Source organism: Corvus cornix, chromosome 2 (genome assembly GCF_000738735.6).
Source record: "Corvus cornix cornix isolate S_Up_H32 chromosome 2, ASM73873v5, whole genome shotgun sequence".
Lineage (NCBI taxonomy): Eukaryota > Metazoa > Chordata > Aves > Passeriformes > Corvidae > Corvus > Corvus cornix.
The window spans coordinates 57,170,973-57,189,137 of record NC_046333.1 but is presented as its reverse complement, the minus strand read 5'-3'; the positions used below and the strand labels follow the sequence as shown (position 1 = coordinate 57,189,137).

The window sequence follows — 18,165 nt, the reverse complement described above, 5'->3', positions numbered from 1 at the left end:
TCACAACATGCATTGGTGGAGTGCAACATGACAGCAACAGTCAGTTCTTTCAAGTAGAAATACAGTCATTTCTGTCTAAAAACCAATATATACAGTACTTAAGCACAAATACAAATCTGCTCTGAAATGACAGTGTTCACAATAATTAGGTATCTTCTGGAAGCCTTTCCAGCTAAGCTATGTCAACACTGTTTCAAAATCTTGCTTCAGAAAATGTCTGGAAGACTGGAATATAGTTATCTTACCTCTGAACTCACTGTATCATTGAAAGGAGCTAAAGCTCTATTAGTTGTAATTATTCCTTGACATTCTAAAGCAGTGTTCATAACAAAGAGATTAAAGCATTAGGAAGACTTCACAAAGAACTACCTTTAAGTGAGCTCCTTTGTATCACTAATAAAAAATAAAGCATTCAGTAAGTTTTCAAGCTAAGAAAAATTTCCCTTTTTGCTTGCTTTATGCACTAACAAATTTATTAGTGAAACTGCCAAAATTTCAAAGGCATTTAAAGGCATGTAAAGAGGTGGGTAGTTCCACAGCTTCTTGGCTGTGGCATCAATCCTTTCTCATTTCATTCCCACTTGAAACATCTAGGTGTAGTAGCACAGGATACTGGTGCAAACAGTGATTTCCTTCTACTCCAAAAGCCACTGGAGGCAGCCTTTGAACATATTTCTTCATCCTACAGATTTATTTTTATCACTCACCTCTTGCTTTTCCTTTTTCTAGTTACATCCACCATTTTTAGTCTTAAAGTATTTGCAGAACACAACTATAGAAATCAAAATGCTAAGATAGAGATTTTTGTTGGTAAAATCCTTTCAAATAAAAATACCTTTTTTTAAAATGCCACCTCATCAACAATGTTCTCTTAGGAATATACATGAGAATTCATTGATAATACCTAAAAAATCACCTCTCCAAGTGAAAAAGGTTCTGAAGGCTGACTTCCATATTTTATTTTCCTTTCTGATGTTAAGCACTTTGTCAGTCATGCACTGAGGGATCATCACCTCTGGGAGAATGCCACCTGGAACAAGGATGGACCCATGAATTCAAGTTGGTAGATACCAAAATTATTGGCAACTAATTATCCTGTGGAATATTACATGTGGTCCCTGTGATCTGAAAGCACAACATGAGGTTTGTAGGATGGAAGCATCATGAAGAGAGTCACTGATCATGTTTATTAAGTTAGTTATTAAAATTTCTATTTCAGAACAAGAAAGGTCAAGGAAAGTCAAGAAAAATCAATCTGTGGCCTCCTTTGTAAAATCTAACATACCTGAAAGCTACATAAGGCTTGGGTTGAAGGGGAAAATTCTTAAAGTAGAGAACCTGTCCGTGTACTTTGGAAAGATTTCTTTTGAGCTAGTGGCTAAATATAAATGGGATTTAGAGAAAAATTTTGTTGTTCTCTTAATTCTGCAGGGCTTCCAAAAGAATTCCAAAGGTGCAGCTTATGTTACACATAAACCCAAAGATTCCAGCACAGCTGCTTGACACTTGAGTTTTATGAGATGGCTCATATGGCTCATAGTAAAAGTGGCTATTTCTGTGATTTTTAATTTTTTAGTTGATAGCCAAATCTGGGCAAAATAAAATGTTTCCCTCAAAATTCTTTCAACATTGCTACCTTTCTATAGCATGTGTTTTAAACTGTCGTACTTCCACTTATTCCTTCTATTATTGCAGCTGAGGTGCCTTCATCTAGTGGGACTTTGTCGTACTGAAGAGTGTATCCTTGATATTGGTTAAATCTCTTTATCTTTTTCCATAAAACTGTAAAATTAATACATCAATATTTTACAATATTTGGACCTTGGGTATGTTTTTGTAGTTATTTCTTTCAATTAGAAAGACCATTATGCCAACTTACCAGCTGTGTGCATGTTCAGAAAGGCAAGGAAAGGAAAATTGAGTTTTGTTTTTTAATTATTTCAACTCTAAATAAAGATTTGTTGCTAAAATATTTCTGCTTATTTTCTGCATATTGCCATCGACATTAGTTCTTCTCTAGACTGAGAAAAACAGCATATATAGCACAAATTTCAAAAAACCTCTGGCGGAAGTTTTAAAATTGTTGAGGAAGAGATTTTATGGCTTCCTGCTAGAGTTGATGACAGTACACCACTTAGTAATTTATGTCATGAGAGAAAAGAAACAGAGAGGTAAAACTGTGATTTGAGGTAGCTGTACCCTTGTGATTTTCAAGCAATCATATACAAATATGTGAAGTACACAATAAGAATGAAAGAGCAGGTACTGAAGCATTATTTATCATGAAATTCAGAATATGCATTGACTATGTATAAATCAGTTTGGGAGCCTTTAAAATGCTACCAGCCTTTTGTGACTGAATTATAGATATCTCTGTGACATAGGGACACTTGTACCTAAACAGGATTGATTCACTGAGGATAAAGAATAGAGTTACCCTCTGCATCACAGATTAGCAGCTTCTGAAGTAAAGAAATGACAGTGATGTTCTGCCATCAGCCTTGACAGTGAAGTGCTCACAGCCCTGTTACAGAAGATCAAGTATCACAAACTCAATGCTAACAGGAGAGAAAGGTGATAGAATCAGTCCTGACCTGGAAAACAGAGTCTCTTCAGGGGACCAGATACATTTTTGAAGTAAAGTTTTTGGACAATGAAACATCTAAATATCCTCAAACTTCGGAGTGTTAATGATTCTGTTTCAGTAATTCTTAGCCTCATGTATGTGTGATGAGCCACTCAATGTTATAAAAGGTTCCAGAAAATGCACAATGCCACATTTCAAATGAAATGTTACTTAATTCCCTGCTGGCATGAGCTTGTTGGCATAAGCTCGCTCTCTGTTGAAACAAATCTAGTGTTATGTCAATAAATTTAACACCTTCAACTCGTAGCATATAGGAGACCAGCTTTTCTTTATTTCTGTTTTTCGAGGTAAAGCTGTGGATTGATTACATGAATTAACACTGGTTAGTAGCTCTGCTGGCAGCTCTGGGCCAGTCTACACATTCACCTGTTAACCTCCTGCTGCATGTTAAGGAAGTGCAGCACACGGAATTTAGGGCTCTGCTAAGTGGACCAGCTTCAGACCAGGCTGCTCTTAACAGTTGTAAGGATTAAATTCATAAGGACTGAATTCAAACACTATGTACCACATAAGCAGAACACAGCACAAAACCAGGGTGTAAGTTGATAAATAGTTGTATTGGTATCCAAGGAGAGCTCTGGGCCAATGTCTTGGGGTAACTTTGTGATGTGTATCCCCTATCGCTACCCCATGCCCAGAAATTAATTAAGGAATTTATATAAAGGACTATATAAAGGAAATTAATAAAGGACTACACCCGACGGTCTGATGAATCCATAATAAGTTGGATGGTCCGTATTTGGGATGCTGCAGGTGATGATGTGATGTTGGACAGTGCTGACGTGAGGCATTAGGGATCCCTGTCATGTGATCCAGCTATCGACCAAGCGATGATAAGGAGGGCTGAGTCTGATAGTCTCTCTCAGAGAGCCTTCTCTCAGAGGATATATTTCTAAATTTGGCCAAACAGGCACAGTCTGTGACTTGATCCTTGAAGAACTATCTGCAACTTACCTGCGCTTTTTTCATCTCACTTAAAAGTTCTTTTGTTTATTTCCTTCTTTCTATTCTTTACCATAGAATGCTGACATCACATGCTTTATTGAAGTCACAGAAACACAATCTGACTTCTGCATTTGTAAGGACTTCTGAACCTTGCCTTCTATTCAGAGAAAACTGACAGGTCCTTCCCATATTATTAATCATAAATCTGGACAAAATGTTCTGCTGTTTGTTCTATGAATTGGCATGGTAACACAGAACATTCCTCCTGAATGACAGGGCCTAGTTCCCTGCCGCTACAAAAAAGCTCTGTTGTACAATCACCTCATACATTTATGAAGTGCCATATTAAAAACAGAAATATTTTTGTTCCCACTAATTCCATGGAAAGCAGTTTCATTATTCAATTGCAGTAGTGACTAGAAACTATTATTCTGATTTCCTGATATGTTTATTACTGAATAGTACATATCTGTTTGTTCTTGTGTCTTTCCCCTTCAATTAGATGGTTTTCATCCTTCATGTTTAGTTTCCTGATATATTTATAGACAGCACCTGTGTCTCCTCTCTGGTTTTGTTTTGTTGCAGTAAACAAGCTGAACCATCCTAATATCTGTTCTTATGAAAGACTCTCGAGGTCTCTGGTGATGGACCTAGCTTCCCTCTAGCCCTCTTTTAGTTCAGACTTAGCTCAGCTATAGAACAATTGATTAGACGTTTTCACAGTACCCCATATGAGATTTTACCAGGGCCTTACACAATGACATTAATACCTCCTTACTTTAAATGAAATCCATCTCCTTGGATTAAACCACTTCCTTGTGGTGGTTTAATCCCAGCCAGCAACTAAGCACCATGCAGCTGCTCCCTCACTCCTGCACGAGTGTGCAGGAAAAGAACTGGAAGCGTAAAAATGAGAAAACTTGTGTGTTGAAATAAAGACAGTTTAATAGGGAAAGCAAAAGCCATGCAGCAAACAAAGCAAAACAAGGAATTCATTCACAGCTTACCATGGGCAGGCAGGTGTTCAGCCATCTCCAGAGAAGCAGGGTCCCATCGCACGTTAACAGTGACTTGGGAAGACAAACACCATGACTTTGGACTGTCCTCCCTTCCTTCTTCTTTCCCTGGCTTTTATTACTGATCATGATGCCACATAGTATGGGATATCCTTTGGTCACTTGGGGCCAGCTGTCTTGGCTGTGTCCCCTCCCAGTTTCCATGAACTCACAGCCCACTCACTGATGGAGTAGAATGAGGAGCAGAAAAGGTCTTGGCTCCATGCAAGCCTCGCTCAGCAATAACTAAAAAATTCCTGCATTATCAACACTCTTCTCAGCACAAATCCAAACCACAGCCCCATTCTAGTCACTGAGAAAAAAATTAACTCTATCCCAGCCAAAAGCAGCACATTTCTCTACTTATGGTGATTCCTAAGTATATCTCATTTCCAAATTTCATGAGCATGCTCTTACTGATTTTATCAGAACTTCTACAAAAAATATCAAATAAGACCATCCTAAAACAAACCCTTTAAGCCTGACATCTTTCTTTTTAACTTTATTTGTGGCTATCTCACTTTTCAATTTCTCTCCTAACCCACATATGCTCATTCCTTCCCAGGTGATACCATATCAAATGTTGTTGGGAATTAATATAGCAAATCTGAGTTTTTCCAAAGCTTTGCAGCGAGACCAGGTTTCAGGGTCTGTGTGGTTGGCCAGGTCACTTTTCTTCTTTTCAAAGATACACAATTACAGTCTAAATTCAGCTCACCTAAAAGACTTAACAGAGAGAGATGGGGATTGCACAATCATGACATGGTTTGATCTCTGGAGACATCTGTCACCACTGAGTAGAGAAGAGGAGTCTAAGCCTACAAGCCCTCAGTCAAATGCCTCAAGGACAATGCCAGACCCACATTTGCTATTTTCCAGTCATAACATTCTTAACTGATCAGTTCAAAACACTTCGCACTAGGTTTTACATATTACCAGTTTCAGGACTGCAGATGGGGTCCCCGTGATCTGAAAGCACAACATGGGAGTTCTGAATATTTTGCGGTGGTGATAATTTCTGTACTGCAATTCACATGAACTTAAATGTCCCGCTGGGCCATTTAGAATGTATAAGGCATACCACTGTTTTCTAATTTTTTTTTAATTATTTTATTATGTAACAGATAAAATGCATTGTTGAAGTTACTTCTTGTATTAAATTACTGTAAATGGTAATGATTCTCCTCAGGCAGCTAACAGGTGCAATCGAGAATGTAACACCTTGTGGAAAAGCTGTGGGAAGGAACAGAGAAATACTTACTTTTTGATGAGGAGTAGTGCTTAAAAAAACCACAAAAACCTAAAACTGTGTTCATATTATCTAAGAAATATTTATCTACAAAATAGAGGCTTGTGAAAGAAAGATTTTTCTTCTCTGCTCTCATGAGACCCCACCTGGAACACCTGTGTGGAGTTCTGGTGCCCCCAACACAAGAAGGACACTGAAGTGTTGAAGCAAGCCCAGAGGAGGCCATGAAGGGGACTGGAGCACCTCGCCTCTGAAGACAGGCCAAAATTTGGGCTGTTTGGCCTGGAGAAGACTGTGTGGAGCCTTCATAGCAACCTTCCAGTATGTGGAGTGGCCGTACAGGGAAGCTGGAGAGGAACTTACCAGGAGCTGTAGTGATAGTTTGAGGGGCAATAGGTTCAAACCAAGAGAGGAAATATTTAGGTTAGACACACAGAAAATGTCCTTTACTGTGAGGGTGCTGAGGCACTGGTACAGGTTGGCCAGAGCAGCTGTGGATGCCCCATCCACAGAAGTGTTCAAGGCCAGGTTGGCCAGGGCTTTGGAGCAACATGGTCTAGTGGAAGGTGTCCTGTCCATGACAGGGGGATTGGACCTGGATAATCTTTAAAGTCCCTTCCAATCCAAACCATTCTATGACTCTATGTAATTTTTTCACCAATTTTACTCTTCAAACCTTACTGATGTCACAATTTACAAAATAATTTCTTATTCATGACCATTTAAAAAATGCAAAGCACTTTAAGCCTTATTAAAGTCATGTATTTTTAACTGTCATACTTATCCTGAAAACCAGCATCATTTAAAGGCCAGGTCTCAATTTCTTGAGGGAGAGCGCACCAGCAATATGACCAACAGGTTTTAAAGGGTCCAGCTGCATGGGGACAGCCAACAGTAGATGCTGTCTCAAACCAGCACACAGCTTCCAAGGAGAACACGCTGCTGGAGATCGCTGATGTTAACCAAAACCTGGCCACTCCTGCAGCTGGGGTTGTGCTCTCCCCTCAAGCACTCCTGTTGCTGCCAATTTAGGGACTCTAAACACAGGCAGAGCCAGGTTTAGAAAGGAGACACAGTTTATTCTGTGCAGGGCACAAGGTGGAAGTTTTCCACAAATCAAGCACACCGATTCTCAAAATTTTACACTATGTATACATTTTAGCAAACAAAGATATCACAGTTCATTGGCTACAAGTTATCTAATTATTAATTACTATCCTCTCTTCTGTTGCTTAAAGTATTCTTTCCTTTGCCACTCTAATTAGTCCACACGCTCAGTCTTTTCTTCCGAGCTGGTGGTCCATGGGTACGATTCCAAAGGCCGTACAGACCAATCCTTGCACTACAAAGGGTACGGGGATCCCTGGCGCCAGCCAAGGGACAAGAGGCACAGCAGGTGACAAGAGATAGCCAGTGACATAGCAGGAGCAGACAACTCAACAGGAATGTGCGATAAAAGCCCAGGTGGTCCTTCGCCCAGGGTCCCTCCCATCTGAGGTTATGAGACCTGCTTTACTAGTAAGGCAGTGTCCTCTCCTGTTTCACAGCCCCCTTCTCAACCTCGGCAGCTCCATGGGCGATTTGTTAACTCTTTCTGACTGGAGACGCCAGCATCACTGCCGCGCTCCAGCCGGAGGCGCGGGGCCGGCTGTGGCAGGCAGCGGGCCCGTCCCGCCGCGCCGGGGCTCGGAGCAGCGCCGGCCGCACCCGGCAGCAGCAGCGGCGGCGGGCGGGCCGGGCCGGGCCGCGCCTGCGCACCGGAGCGGGGCTGTTCTCCGCTCCCGCCGTGCAGCACCCGGAGCCCGGCCGCCTGCCTGCCCCGTGCCTTCCACACAGCCACCGGGGCCTGGGCCCGGGCCCGGGCGGCGGCTGCGGCTCCCGCTATGGTGCGGTGCGGCGCGGCGGTGCTGCGGAAGGTCAGTGCGGCCGGCCCGCGGAGCGGTGGGGACGGTGCTGCAGGCGGCGCTCGGGTGGCGGGGAGGGCTGGCGGGGAGCGGCGGTCCCGCTCCCGGGGCCTCTCCGGGAGTTCCCGTGTGCCGGGCGGCACGGGCCCGTCCCGGCCCGTCCCGCCCCGCCCGCAGTGCCCGGCGCCCGGCAGGGGCCGGCGGCCATGCCCCGCGGTGGCGGCACTCGCGGGTCTCCGGCGCAGGGGTTCGCCCGGCCCGGCCCGGCCCGCTGCCCTGCGCACCGTGAGGTGCCGCTGCCGAGGAAGTCATGCCAAACGTTGATTAAAAACTATATTGGAGGCTTACGCTCTGCTTTCTGAAGTTTCCTCTATTGCCATCAAAGATCTGTCTAAGCGGTTTTACACACGTTTCTATGAAGCGAAATATGAACAACATAATTAACTGATGTTGAAACTGTTGTTTTATTAGTACAGCAACTTCATAGACGATTTGCGGGTCTATGTGAGAGGAGGAACTGGTGGAATGGGTTATCCTAACCTTGGAGGGGAAGGAGGAAGAGGTGGTGATGTCTGGTTCGTCGCCCGAGAAAGGACTACCTTAAAGAGCATTAGGGAGAAATATCCCCAGAAGCGATTTGTAGCTGGAACAGGAGCCAACAGCAGGTAAGAGTCTGTTTAATGCAAGTTGCTATTTACAACTTTTCCAGAAAGAAAAATGTCAGCTTAAGTTACTAAGACAGGTTTAATTTCTCCCAGTGTTAAAGCTCTAAAAGGTGAAAAAGGAAAAGATTGTGAAGTTCATGTGCCTTTGGGAATTTCAGTTCTTGATGATGATGGCAAGCAGATTGGTAAGAACGTTCGCTTTGTTTTAAGGTATCTAATGTTTGTCACATTTATTGACAACATCTAGTGCATTTTTAATACCAGGATGTTTTAAGGCTGCACGTTTTCTAAAATATGTGTCTGTTTTTCTTTGTTTAGGCAAAGAGTTGACAAATACACTGTAAAAATTGTTGGAAAAGCAGGGACCCCTTCCAGAAATTAGCAGTAGTTGGCTTAGTATTGGCTTATATGCTACATACAAGTCCTTTGCCATTGGAAACAAGTGTTAAAAGGACGGAAACCATACTGATCCTCCAAAGAATCATTCATGACCTCACATAAATTACATCTTCATAAACCCCACTGTCCCTATATCTTTAATGAATTATGAAAATGCTTAGAAGACAAAGATCCTTGCTGAATGTCAACATTTTAGGTTACTTAAAATGCATATCTGTTTTTTACTCACTAGGAAGATCTCTTTCAATACAGTGCTTTTGGAATAGCTCTCAACAGTTCCTTTGCAGTTTCTCAAGAATTTTTCTTTTCAGATTGTTCAGAATTAAAACTAAATTCACAAACTAGTTATTAAAACTAAATTCAGCCCTAGTTTGGATGTTCAACTAAATTGGATGTATTGCAAGATTTGTTTATGATGTAGGCATAGCAGTGGGTAACGACACCCAAATGTTGTGCTTTTTTTGTTGTTTTATTTATTCTGACCCTAAGGGAGATATCACAGCCTACATCTTATGGAAAAATATGGAACATCTGAAGAGAGCCACATCTCTATCAATGCATATTTTTCCTTGCATTCTTGAATTCAAATATTGGAGGCTTCAGAAGCTCCATCTGGGCCATACTTTGCCTGCCTTGCACTTTTCATGAGGTGACTGTATGACAGAGAACAATACTGGGGTGTGATGGCTTTCATTTGTTTCCAAAACAAGGAAAACCACCATGACCTTGAGGGCACAGTTCTTGCAAGGAAGCCCACAGAAAATTGTCTCATAACTGGAGACATTTAAATGGAAAATCACAACGGAACTACTGCAGGGGATTGTGTTTGTTCACTAATGAATTCATTTTCAGGAGAGCTTAATGCAGCAGGAGAAAGATTCTTAGCAGCTCGTGGAGGACTTGGAGGCTCTTTGGCTACAAACTTTCTGCCTTGCAAAGGTCAGAGGCGAACTGTTCATCTTGATTTGAAACTTATAGCAGATGTTGGCTTAGTTGGGTAAGTACTGTTAAGTTTGAAAACTGATATTGGAACACAAAGTAGTACATTTCAAATTCAATTTCAAAGAAATTTGAGAGTCTGGATCACATAAGTTATTTGCAGTTTTAGAAAATCAGATTGAGTATAAAGCTAGTAAATTAATTTTAACATTTTTATAGTACTCATTATGTTTTGGTGAGTGAAGGGCTTCATGAATCAGGACAATATATAATTAGTAATATAACTGTATTTAGCAGTTGCAGTGATTGCTACAATATCATTAGCACAATATTTGTGAAATAAATAGGAGGTGCAAAACAGAGCCAGGAACACTGCATATTGTATGTTTAACTTCATGGCACTGGCACAAGTGGATCCTTTCAGTAGCAATTCCAAAGAGAATTCCAGAGGCTGTGTTTCCTACTTTCCCAAAAATCCGACTTGGAACATTGGAAAGAAGTAATTACAAACTAGAACAGTTGGACTTGCATATCAGTGTTGCTGCTTTATAACAATGCAGATAAATATATGTTTATTTGGAGAAAGCTTTCAAGAAGCTACACTTCTAGTGTAGTACAATTATTGTTCTATTCAGCATCTGCTAACGTAAATCAGGCCTGTGGTCCTTATTAATAAAAAACATAGGAAACATGAAATGATGATGAGTTTGAGGTGGAAATAGTCTAGTTGGTATATACCAGTAAAGAATGGAAACTTGAAGACAGCATGGTTTTCTAGCTATATTTTTATTTTTGTTACTAGAAATAATTTTGTTAATATAAAATTTCTCTAAAGTTACATAATTTTCAATTGCTCTTCAGTAATTACATGACAGAATTTTTTTCTTGTTTTTGTCAGTGTGAAAATACAGGAGTTTTATGATGCTGATGCTTCTTTAATCTTGTATGTTAGCTGAGAGTTTGCCTTCACAATGGATACAAAAATCATTATCAGTCAATTAGAGAAGCATATATTTTCTTATTGAGAGTATGAATCAGCCTCTGATATTTTGTGGTTGTACTTTGATCTCTTTGTGTTTGCTATTTTTATCATTTTTGTGAGTGGTTTGGTATTAGATCAGGTAAAAAAAAAACATGTAGACTTGAGAAAGGCTCATCAGATTTGGGTACAGGTTGTGATGTGTTAGTCTAGGTTGCAATTTAAACTTCAAAGAACATATTGTACCTCAGTGGAAACAAAGAGCTCACTTGAGGATATGACCAGAGTAACCTTCTGGAATGTCTTTAAGGCATCTTTCAACATCAGAGTGTATTAAAACTACAATCAATAGTTTCCCTATTATAACAAGAGTCATTAGGTTGCTTTTTGTTTTTTAAGAAAGATTTGTGTACAGCCCCTTCATAAAGGCCCATAATGCAGTACTAGCCTTGTTAACAGGCCATGGTTCTGGCTGTATTCAAGTGGAAAGTATTTGGTTTTCTGTGGGACACCTCCTTTGTGTTTTGTGGCTGTGTTGAGTTGCCTGTAGACAGTTTTCTTTGATCATGCTGTGATGAATATTTGTGACTTTGACAGGAACACAAATCTTGTGTGGACTTTCTGGATGGAGTATGTGCCAAGAGTAAGGACAGTAGTCTATCCTTGCATGTCAGGATTGACTTCAGGTTTTACATGGATCAAGGCTATTGTGACTTTTACAGCTCAGGTTAATCTTTAAAACAAGTGTGTGTTACAGTTTCAGTCTTAACTTAGGTTTCCATTTCAGTGGGTAGATGTATTCTGTGAAGAAGCTTTTGTAAAAGCTGGTGTATCCCTTAAGGAACACTTTTGTAGTATGCAGGTATAGCTATCCCTTGTAAAGGGAAAATGTTGTAACAGTCAGTTGTGCACAGACGAACTCCTAGGGCTTCCTTGGTGTTCTCTTAGGTCTACTTGGTAACAAAACAGGTTAGTAATAATTTCAGGATCCCTCATACAACTTTGCTGCCCTAAAACCACTTATAAACTGTGCATGTGTGTGTCTCACAGTCTCACTCTCTCTGAGTTTACATTTGCTCTGCTGTGTTAGTTAAACTCTAGCTTAGGTACCACTGGTACTTGAATTGTAGACTTTCATAAACCGTGATGTGTATGCTAAGAGACTGTAAATCCAACTGGTAAGATATATTAGCATGACAGCTTTTTAAAATGCATGCATAATTTCCAAAATTAGCTATAGCACATGAAGACTGAATTCAAGTATACCTGGATGGTAATGCTGTGTTTCTATCTGCATGACTTTGAAAGATTTCTCTTAAATCTATTACACATGTATTTACATAACTCTCCTGCCTGCATCCTTAGGAAGTATTGTTGGATTTAGAAAAATTACTCAGATTTGATGTCAAAAAATAAATCATAATGATCTGGGGTTTGTTCATTTTGTAAAAAAAAAATCGTCTGAGTAGATGAGTACAAGAATGAGTTGATAGCATTGAGTTTGAAGAATATGTTTGGAAATAAATATACAGGAATCAGATATGTCAGTGTATAAATCCTGACTTTCCTTCTAGGTTTCCAAATGCGGGAAAGTCATCCTTGTTAAGCAAGATTTCTCATGCCAAACCCGAGATTGCAAATTATGCTTGTAAGTTTATACTCTTATTTTTAGAGCAGTAATATTTCCTGAGAGCAAGAAGGCGTTTCACTGACTTTCTTATAATAAAGGTTTATAATAAAGAATAGGGTATAGGAATGTTGCCTGATTTTTTAATTATAAGAAATACTTCAAGGAGATACTTGCTGCTTCAGTATCCAGTTCCTTTACCCACCTCAGTTTTTCATGTGTACACCCCCATAGTGCTTCAACCTGTTAATGCAGGGTCTATTTAACATTTATTTTCATCTCAGCCCATTTTATTGCAACTGAGAGTCTCTGAGGTGTGTAATATCCTTGGTCTACTGAATATGTACTGTCAAGTTCCTTTGCATAAACATCTTGTATGCTTTGGAATTTGCTACTACTTGTAACAGAGAAGATTTGGGGTTTTTAATCTATTCACTGAAAAGTGGACAGAAATTTTTTGTTATTTTTCTATCAGTAAGTTAGGATTAGTCATCTAATCTTCTTTAATTAAAGAGTGCAAGTACTGATAATTCCTACTGACCTTTTTGCACCATTCCCAATTCTCTACAGCCTTTTCTCAGATTGAAGAGTCCTATCCCACTTTACCTTTCATTATTTTTCCCTGTTGGGAAGCTAATCCATAGTCTAAGTAATAATTTTTGTGTCTGGGACTTCTCTACCTTCACTGTTCCCTTTTTGGGAGGACTGGAGCAGAACTGCAGAAAGAGAGAAGACGTGGTGAAGCACTGGATTTTTTTTCATCTATCTTACTTTGCTTTCTCTTTGTTCCTTTTCCTTATTTTATCTTTTTGCTACTGCACATTTGTTTAATTTAAATACACTAAGAAAGTCCTACAATATTTAAATGTTTTATAACATTAACATTTTTTTAAATGTTAAAACTAGTTTTGTTTTCTTCCTGTCCCCTTGCCACAGTCACAACAATACAGCCTGAACTAGGAAAGATCATGTATGCAGATTATAAGCAGGTTGGTATGAAAGTTCACACTGTTTTTTTGTTAAAGGTATGTAGAGTGACTATTTATGTTGCTTAACAGAATTTCAGAAAGAGAAAGAAAACTTGCAGGTATTTTCATATGTGTGTCTATAATGTGTACATGTCAAATGCAATTGCATGGACTTAACAGGAGTTCTGGGAAAAGTACTATTTTATGAAATAATAATAAGAGAGTTTCATAGCCAAGTACAGTAATATGATGTAGAGCTTATTTCAAGTCACTTTATTAAATGACTTCTCATTTTCTCTTACCTCCTTTCTGTGGTTCTAATCCTGCCTTATAATCTTAGAGGTATGAAATTGTTTATGGAATTGAGATTGCTGTGTCCTAGTATACTCTTAAAAGTTTACGACTTGGAAAAAAATCACTGTTTCAGAGACCCGCCTGTTATCTTTATTTAGAAGAAGCAAATGTTCTGCAAGTTGCCCATACAGAGAGCTCTGGACCGAGTGAATAATTTTCAGAAAGGATTGCAAATAATAGCAGATTTGTCCAATAGCGGAAGATCTACGTTAGTGAACAGCAGGGAATTTTCTGATTATAACCCTGTTACCATAACTTCTTTCAGGGTTGGCTGCTCTTTCTTTTGTTTTTTGTGTTTGTGGGTTTGGTTTTTGTGGTCTAGGGTTTTTTTTGTTTGGTGGGTTGGGTTTTTTAATTAAAAAGTAAAATAGTATGATGTGATAGTGATGACCTGAACACCCAGGATAGTGCACTACCTGAGAGGTAAGGCACGTGGGTCCAGTTCCTTCTGTGGTAGGCTGTAGTTCTGGAAGACTGGTGGAGCTATGGCCCTACCACTTTAATTTTTGTGAACTCTGTTCCACCCAGCTTCTTCAGATAAAAGTTGGCAGATAATTGTGTGGTGCCTGGAATCTGTTCTACAGTATCCACTGAGGGTGAAACCAGTGCTAAATGAGACACTTACTAATAGGTTTTGGACCCCAACTTCACTTAAAGTTGCAGCAAACATTTTCATTCCTCAAGCTTGAATCTTCTTTGATGTGCTTTTACTTTGTTTTTGAAGTGTATGATATATGCAGCACTGGACTCATCACTTTCAAGATAAAAGGCGAGTGCATAAAAGAGTTTCAGATGAGTTAACCAGAAAAACATAACCCTCAGATATGAAAAGACAAAAACCTACTGGTTTTGCTTTCAGAAGCAATAATGCTAGGGAAATTCAGTAGCTGATGCTTGAAATCTTCATTTAACAAACTTCAACAAAACTGTGTATTAAGGGAAGTAAGTCTAGTTTGTCTGGTTCCCTGTAGAAATGCAATATGTCTAAGGGAAAATTGTTTTTGTATTCATTTTATCTGCTAGTTTAGGGTAGCTTATCCTAGAAAGCTATGCTGCAAGTAAACAGGATTTTTCATAGCCCTTTCAAAAAACTGTCTTCCATGAATGAGGATCTCTTGCTCTTACTGATGTATCTTTCTCCAGCAAGAGATCTACTTGCACTCCTGGCTTTCTTTTCTGAAGTCTTTTTCTTGGCATAGCCAGTGATCCTTATCATTGGCCATTTCTACAGTTCATGGTTTTTATACCACAGTGTTGGGTATATATGTGGACAAAATACCTCTTTTCTAAAGTCAAGGGGACTAGTGATTGTGATCACAGGGAACTTCTGAGAGTAAGAGGAAGTACTCTCTGTATTGCAACTGCTGAAACCGAAACAACATCAGCAATGTAGTTAATAGCAATTACTGAGGTGTCTTTCCTGTATCACTCAAGAGACAAGGATTCAGTTTTTCCTATGGAACATTGATATTTTTAAAGAGAGAGATATGTAGCATGTATATGCTTATTTTATCTTAGTACATTATGAAAAAGAAAATACATGCAAGTTACCTGGTACTGTCTGTCATTACTAATTGGAAAAGACACAAAGGTAGAGGATCTGTGTATGAGTGGTATCAGTACCAGTTCATGAAAAGTAGCAGAAGCACTTAGATTTTCTACCAGAGTATCTGAGCCCCTTCTGCAATAGGTAGCACACTGGCAATTTTATGGTATGCTGGCTTCAGGCGGCGTCCAGTTTAATCCAGTTGCTGTCTAAATGGGCATTAGAGAGATTTGAAGACCCTACCTTTGCTCTTCTTTACTTCACTCTCTGTCTTAGCTTTCTGTGAGTTACTGAGTAGCTATTTTGGGGGTTTTATTATTATTCTGCTCGTTTTCGGTCTGCCTGAGCTGTCCAACAGCCCTCTCAATCAGCAGAGAAAATGACAAGGTCCCTGTCCGTTTTGGCAGTCTTTGCTGGGCTCTGGCTGGAAGCTGATTGACTAATCAAAGTCTCATTTGAGCTGAAGAGCAGAAGTCAAATTCTTGTATCTTCTCACACTCAGGGGAGCAATGTTAAGAGGGTTTGTATTTGGAGTAATGATACTCCATAGCCACAAGGAACAGCCTTTATTTTCTTTTCTAGTGACAGTTTGAGTTCTGTACAGATGTGGTAGCCTAAGCTACTTGCTTTTCAGAGTCTGTTTTATTCTCAGGTAATAGCTAAATTTTGTAGGATCTCTGCAGAGGTATTATGAGCCTCTATTTTGTACTTTGCAGACAGAAATAAAAAATAGACAGGGAGAACATGAGGAGCACCAGGTTTGTATAATAGCAGCATTTTGTTTAATCTGCTTCTAATGATAGATTGTATATATATTGAAACAGCCAATGCAAATTATTTTGTCTGGGTTCTTTTGTTTATGTAAAATGATAATCCCTGTTGATAGTTTAAAGTACTTGGGTTTGCTTACTGGAAGTATTTTGTTTGAAACTTTTGTTTTCCTAGATTTCAGTAGCTGATCTCCCAGGACTGATTGAAGGTGCACATGCAAACAAAGGGATGGGCCACAAATTTCTCAAACATGTAGAAAGAACCAAACAGCTTCTCTTAGTTGTAAGTTAAATAAAATTTACAGCTTATTGAAATCAAAGGCAGTGAAATAAAGAAAATGCATTTTAATTGCATTGTAGTGGGAATTTAGAAAATCATTTGTAATTTGCATGATTTATGATAAATACAGCTGTAATTCTGTTTACAGAATGGAACACTCAAATGACTAATGATAAATTAAATCCTTAAATAGAATTTATCATTGAAAGTTTCCAATTAATTTAGAACAGTGAAGTGTTTCAAGCATAACAAAAGCATGAAGTAATTTTTTTTTTCTGTAAGATCCCCATAAGAAGTTTAAAAACCAGACCTTTGAGAAACACTGTATCAGAACTAACCAGTTTGGGCCTCCAGCATCTGATGTTTCTTGGGTGTATAGTTTGCCCTCTGTTATTTGCCCAGGAATGAACACATGGCTATGGACATTCCAGGGCAAAATAATTGATGGAGAGTACCTTGATACTGTAACATAATTTTACACCACAAAGCTTGTTTTTGTGTACCTTTTCAGGTTGATATTTCTGGGTTTCAGCTGTCTATCAAGACTCAGTTCAGAACAGCCTTTGAAACGATACTGCTTCTAACAAAGGTAAGTTCTCATCTTCCTATTTGACAGTTGTAGTTATGTGTTGAGTCAAGAAAATGGCTCAGTTTTGATCAAGAAGCATTCAAATGTTAGTGTGTCTTCCGAATTTATAAGATAAGGCCAGTTAACAAAGAGGTTCTCCAAAATGATGATGTCTTTATTTTTACCTGCCCAAGTTAATAACCATCCTAGTTTATGTTGGGTAATAATCATAATTAGTTTATAATTGATTCATAATTGATTAATCTATGCAGCATGTGGGATATTTCTTACAGTCAAGTAAAGGTAAAAAGATACATCATTTTCAGTTCCCCAACCCAGTAGCATTTTAAGAAGTACATGGTTACAGTTAAATCCCTGCCTTGATGCCCTTATTGCATATCCTAACAGAGGAAAGACATTGGGCCCCAGCTTTGCAGATATTCACTGTTTCCATCTCTTAACTATGCTTCTGATTAAAATAATACATAAAAATAATGTCATTTCAAATTTAGCTCTTAACTGTATGATTTAAGTTGATGAATCTTCTAAATTTCAGGTATTGGTGTTTATTTTAGTTTATTCATGGTTGTGATTTTCTGTTACTAAAATGTTAAAGAATTTTAACACTCTCTGAATGATTTTCTTACATGTTTCATAGGTCTGAAGTGTTTCTGAAATTGATTTTGCGCTCATGGATATCAGAATAAACAAAAACCAAAACTGTCATTCTTTTTGTAAGAGGTATTTCAGAATGAGCTAGGCTTTTTACCTGAAATCTGTCTGAGCAAAAAATGACTGAATCACTGAACATTATTTTCTTCTGTCAGACTGCTTTAATATATCAGCCTTGAGCACCTGAGTCAAACTCACAGCTGCTTAGGCAAGAAAGGCTATTTAGGCAATTAAACAAATGAGAGAGGAGATATAAAATTGAAGTAGCACTTGTTAAACTAGAAATACTTACTAAGGGAAATTTACTTTTCTTTTAAGGAACTGGAGCTGTACAAAGAGGAACTTGTAACAAAGCCTGCACTTCTTGCCATTAATAAAATGGATTTGCCTTGTGCAAAGGACAACTTGGATGAACTTATGACACAACTAGAGAATCCTCAGGGTAAATGAAATTACAACAATAACTTTTGTCAGAAGTAGTAGTAAGATTTCATCGGGAAAACTGCATTGGCAGGGAGTTGTTTGAAACTGAAGTCAGCTATTAAATTTATTATTTGAACATATGTTTAAAATCACTTCCTGCATTTAGAGCTCTGTT

The 18,165-nt window shown here is 39.0% G+C and overlaps 1 protein-coding gene across 11 annotated transcripts in view; it reads left to right on the top strand.

Annotated features, from left to right (window-relative positions):
- Window positions 1-18,165, top strand: part of LOC104689186 (metalloreductase STEAP2) — an 81,587-nt gene that overhangs the window by 61,549 nt on the left and 1,873 nt on the right. For 8 of the 11 annotated variants that reach the window (XM_039549225.1, XM_039549224.1, XM_039549223.1 and 5 more), the window contains 8 exons: window positions 8,272-8,465; window positions 8,559-8,650; window positions 9,717-9,861; window positions 12,357-12,430; window positions 13,346-13,398; window positions 16,223-16,330; window positions 16,839-16,916; window positions 17,886-18,009. In XM_039549225.1, coding sequence (XP_039405159.1) covers window positions 8,272-8,465; window positions 8,559-8,650; window positions 9,717-9,861; window positions 12,357-12,430; window positions 13,346-13,398; window positions 16,223-16,330; window positions 16,839-16,916; window positions 17,886-18,009 — 868 coding nt within the window. Of the gene's footprint in view, window positions 1-7,663; window positions 7,813-8,271; window positions 8,466-8,558; window positions 8,651-9,716; window positions 9,862-12,356; window positions 12,431-13,345; window positions 13,399-16,222; window positions 16,331-16,838; window positions 16,917-17,885; window positions 18,010-18,165 lie in introns of those variants that run through there. The other 3 variants (XM_039549242.1, XM_039549241.1, XM_039549228.1) reach the window with 3 other exon arrangements.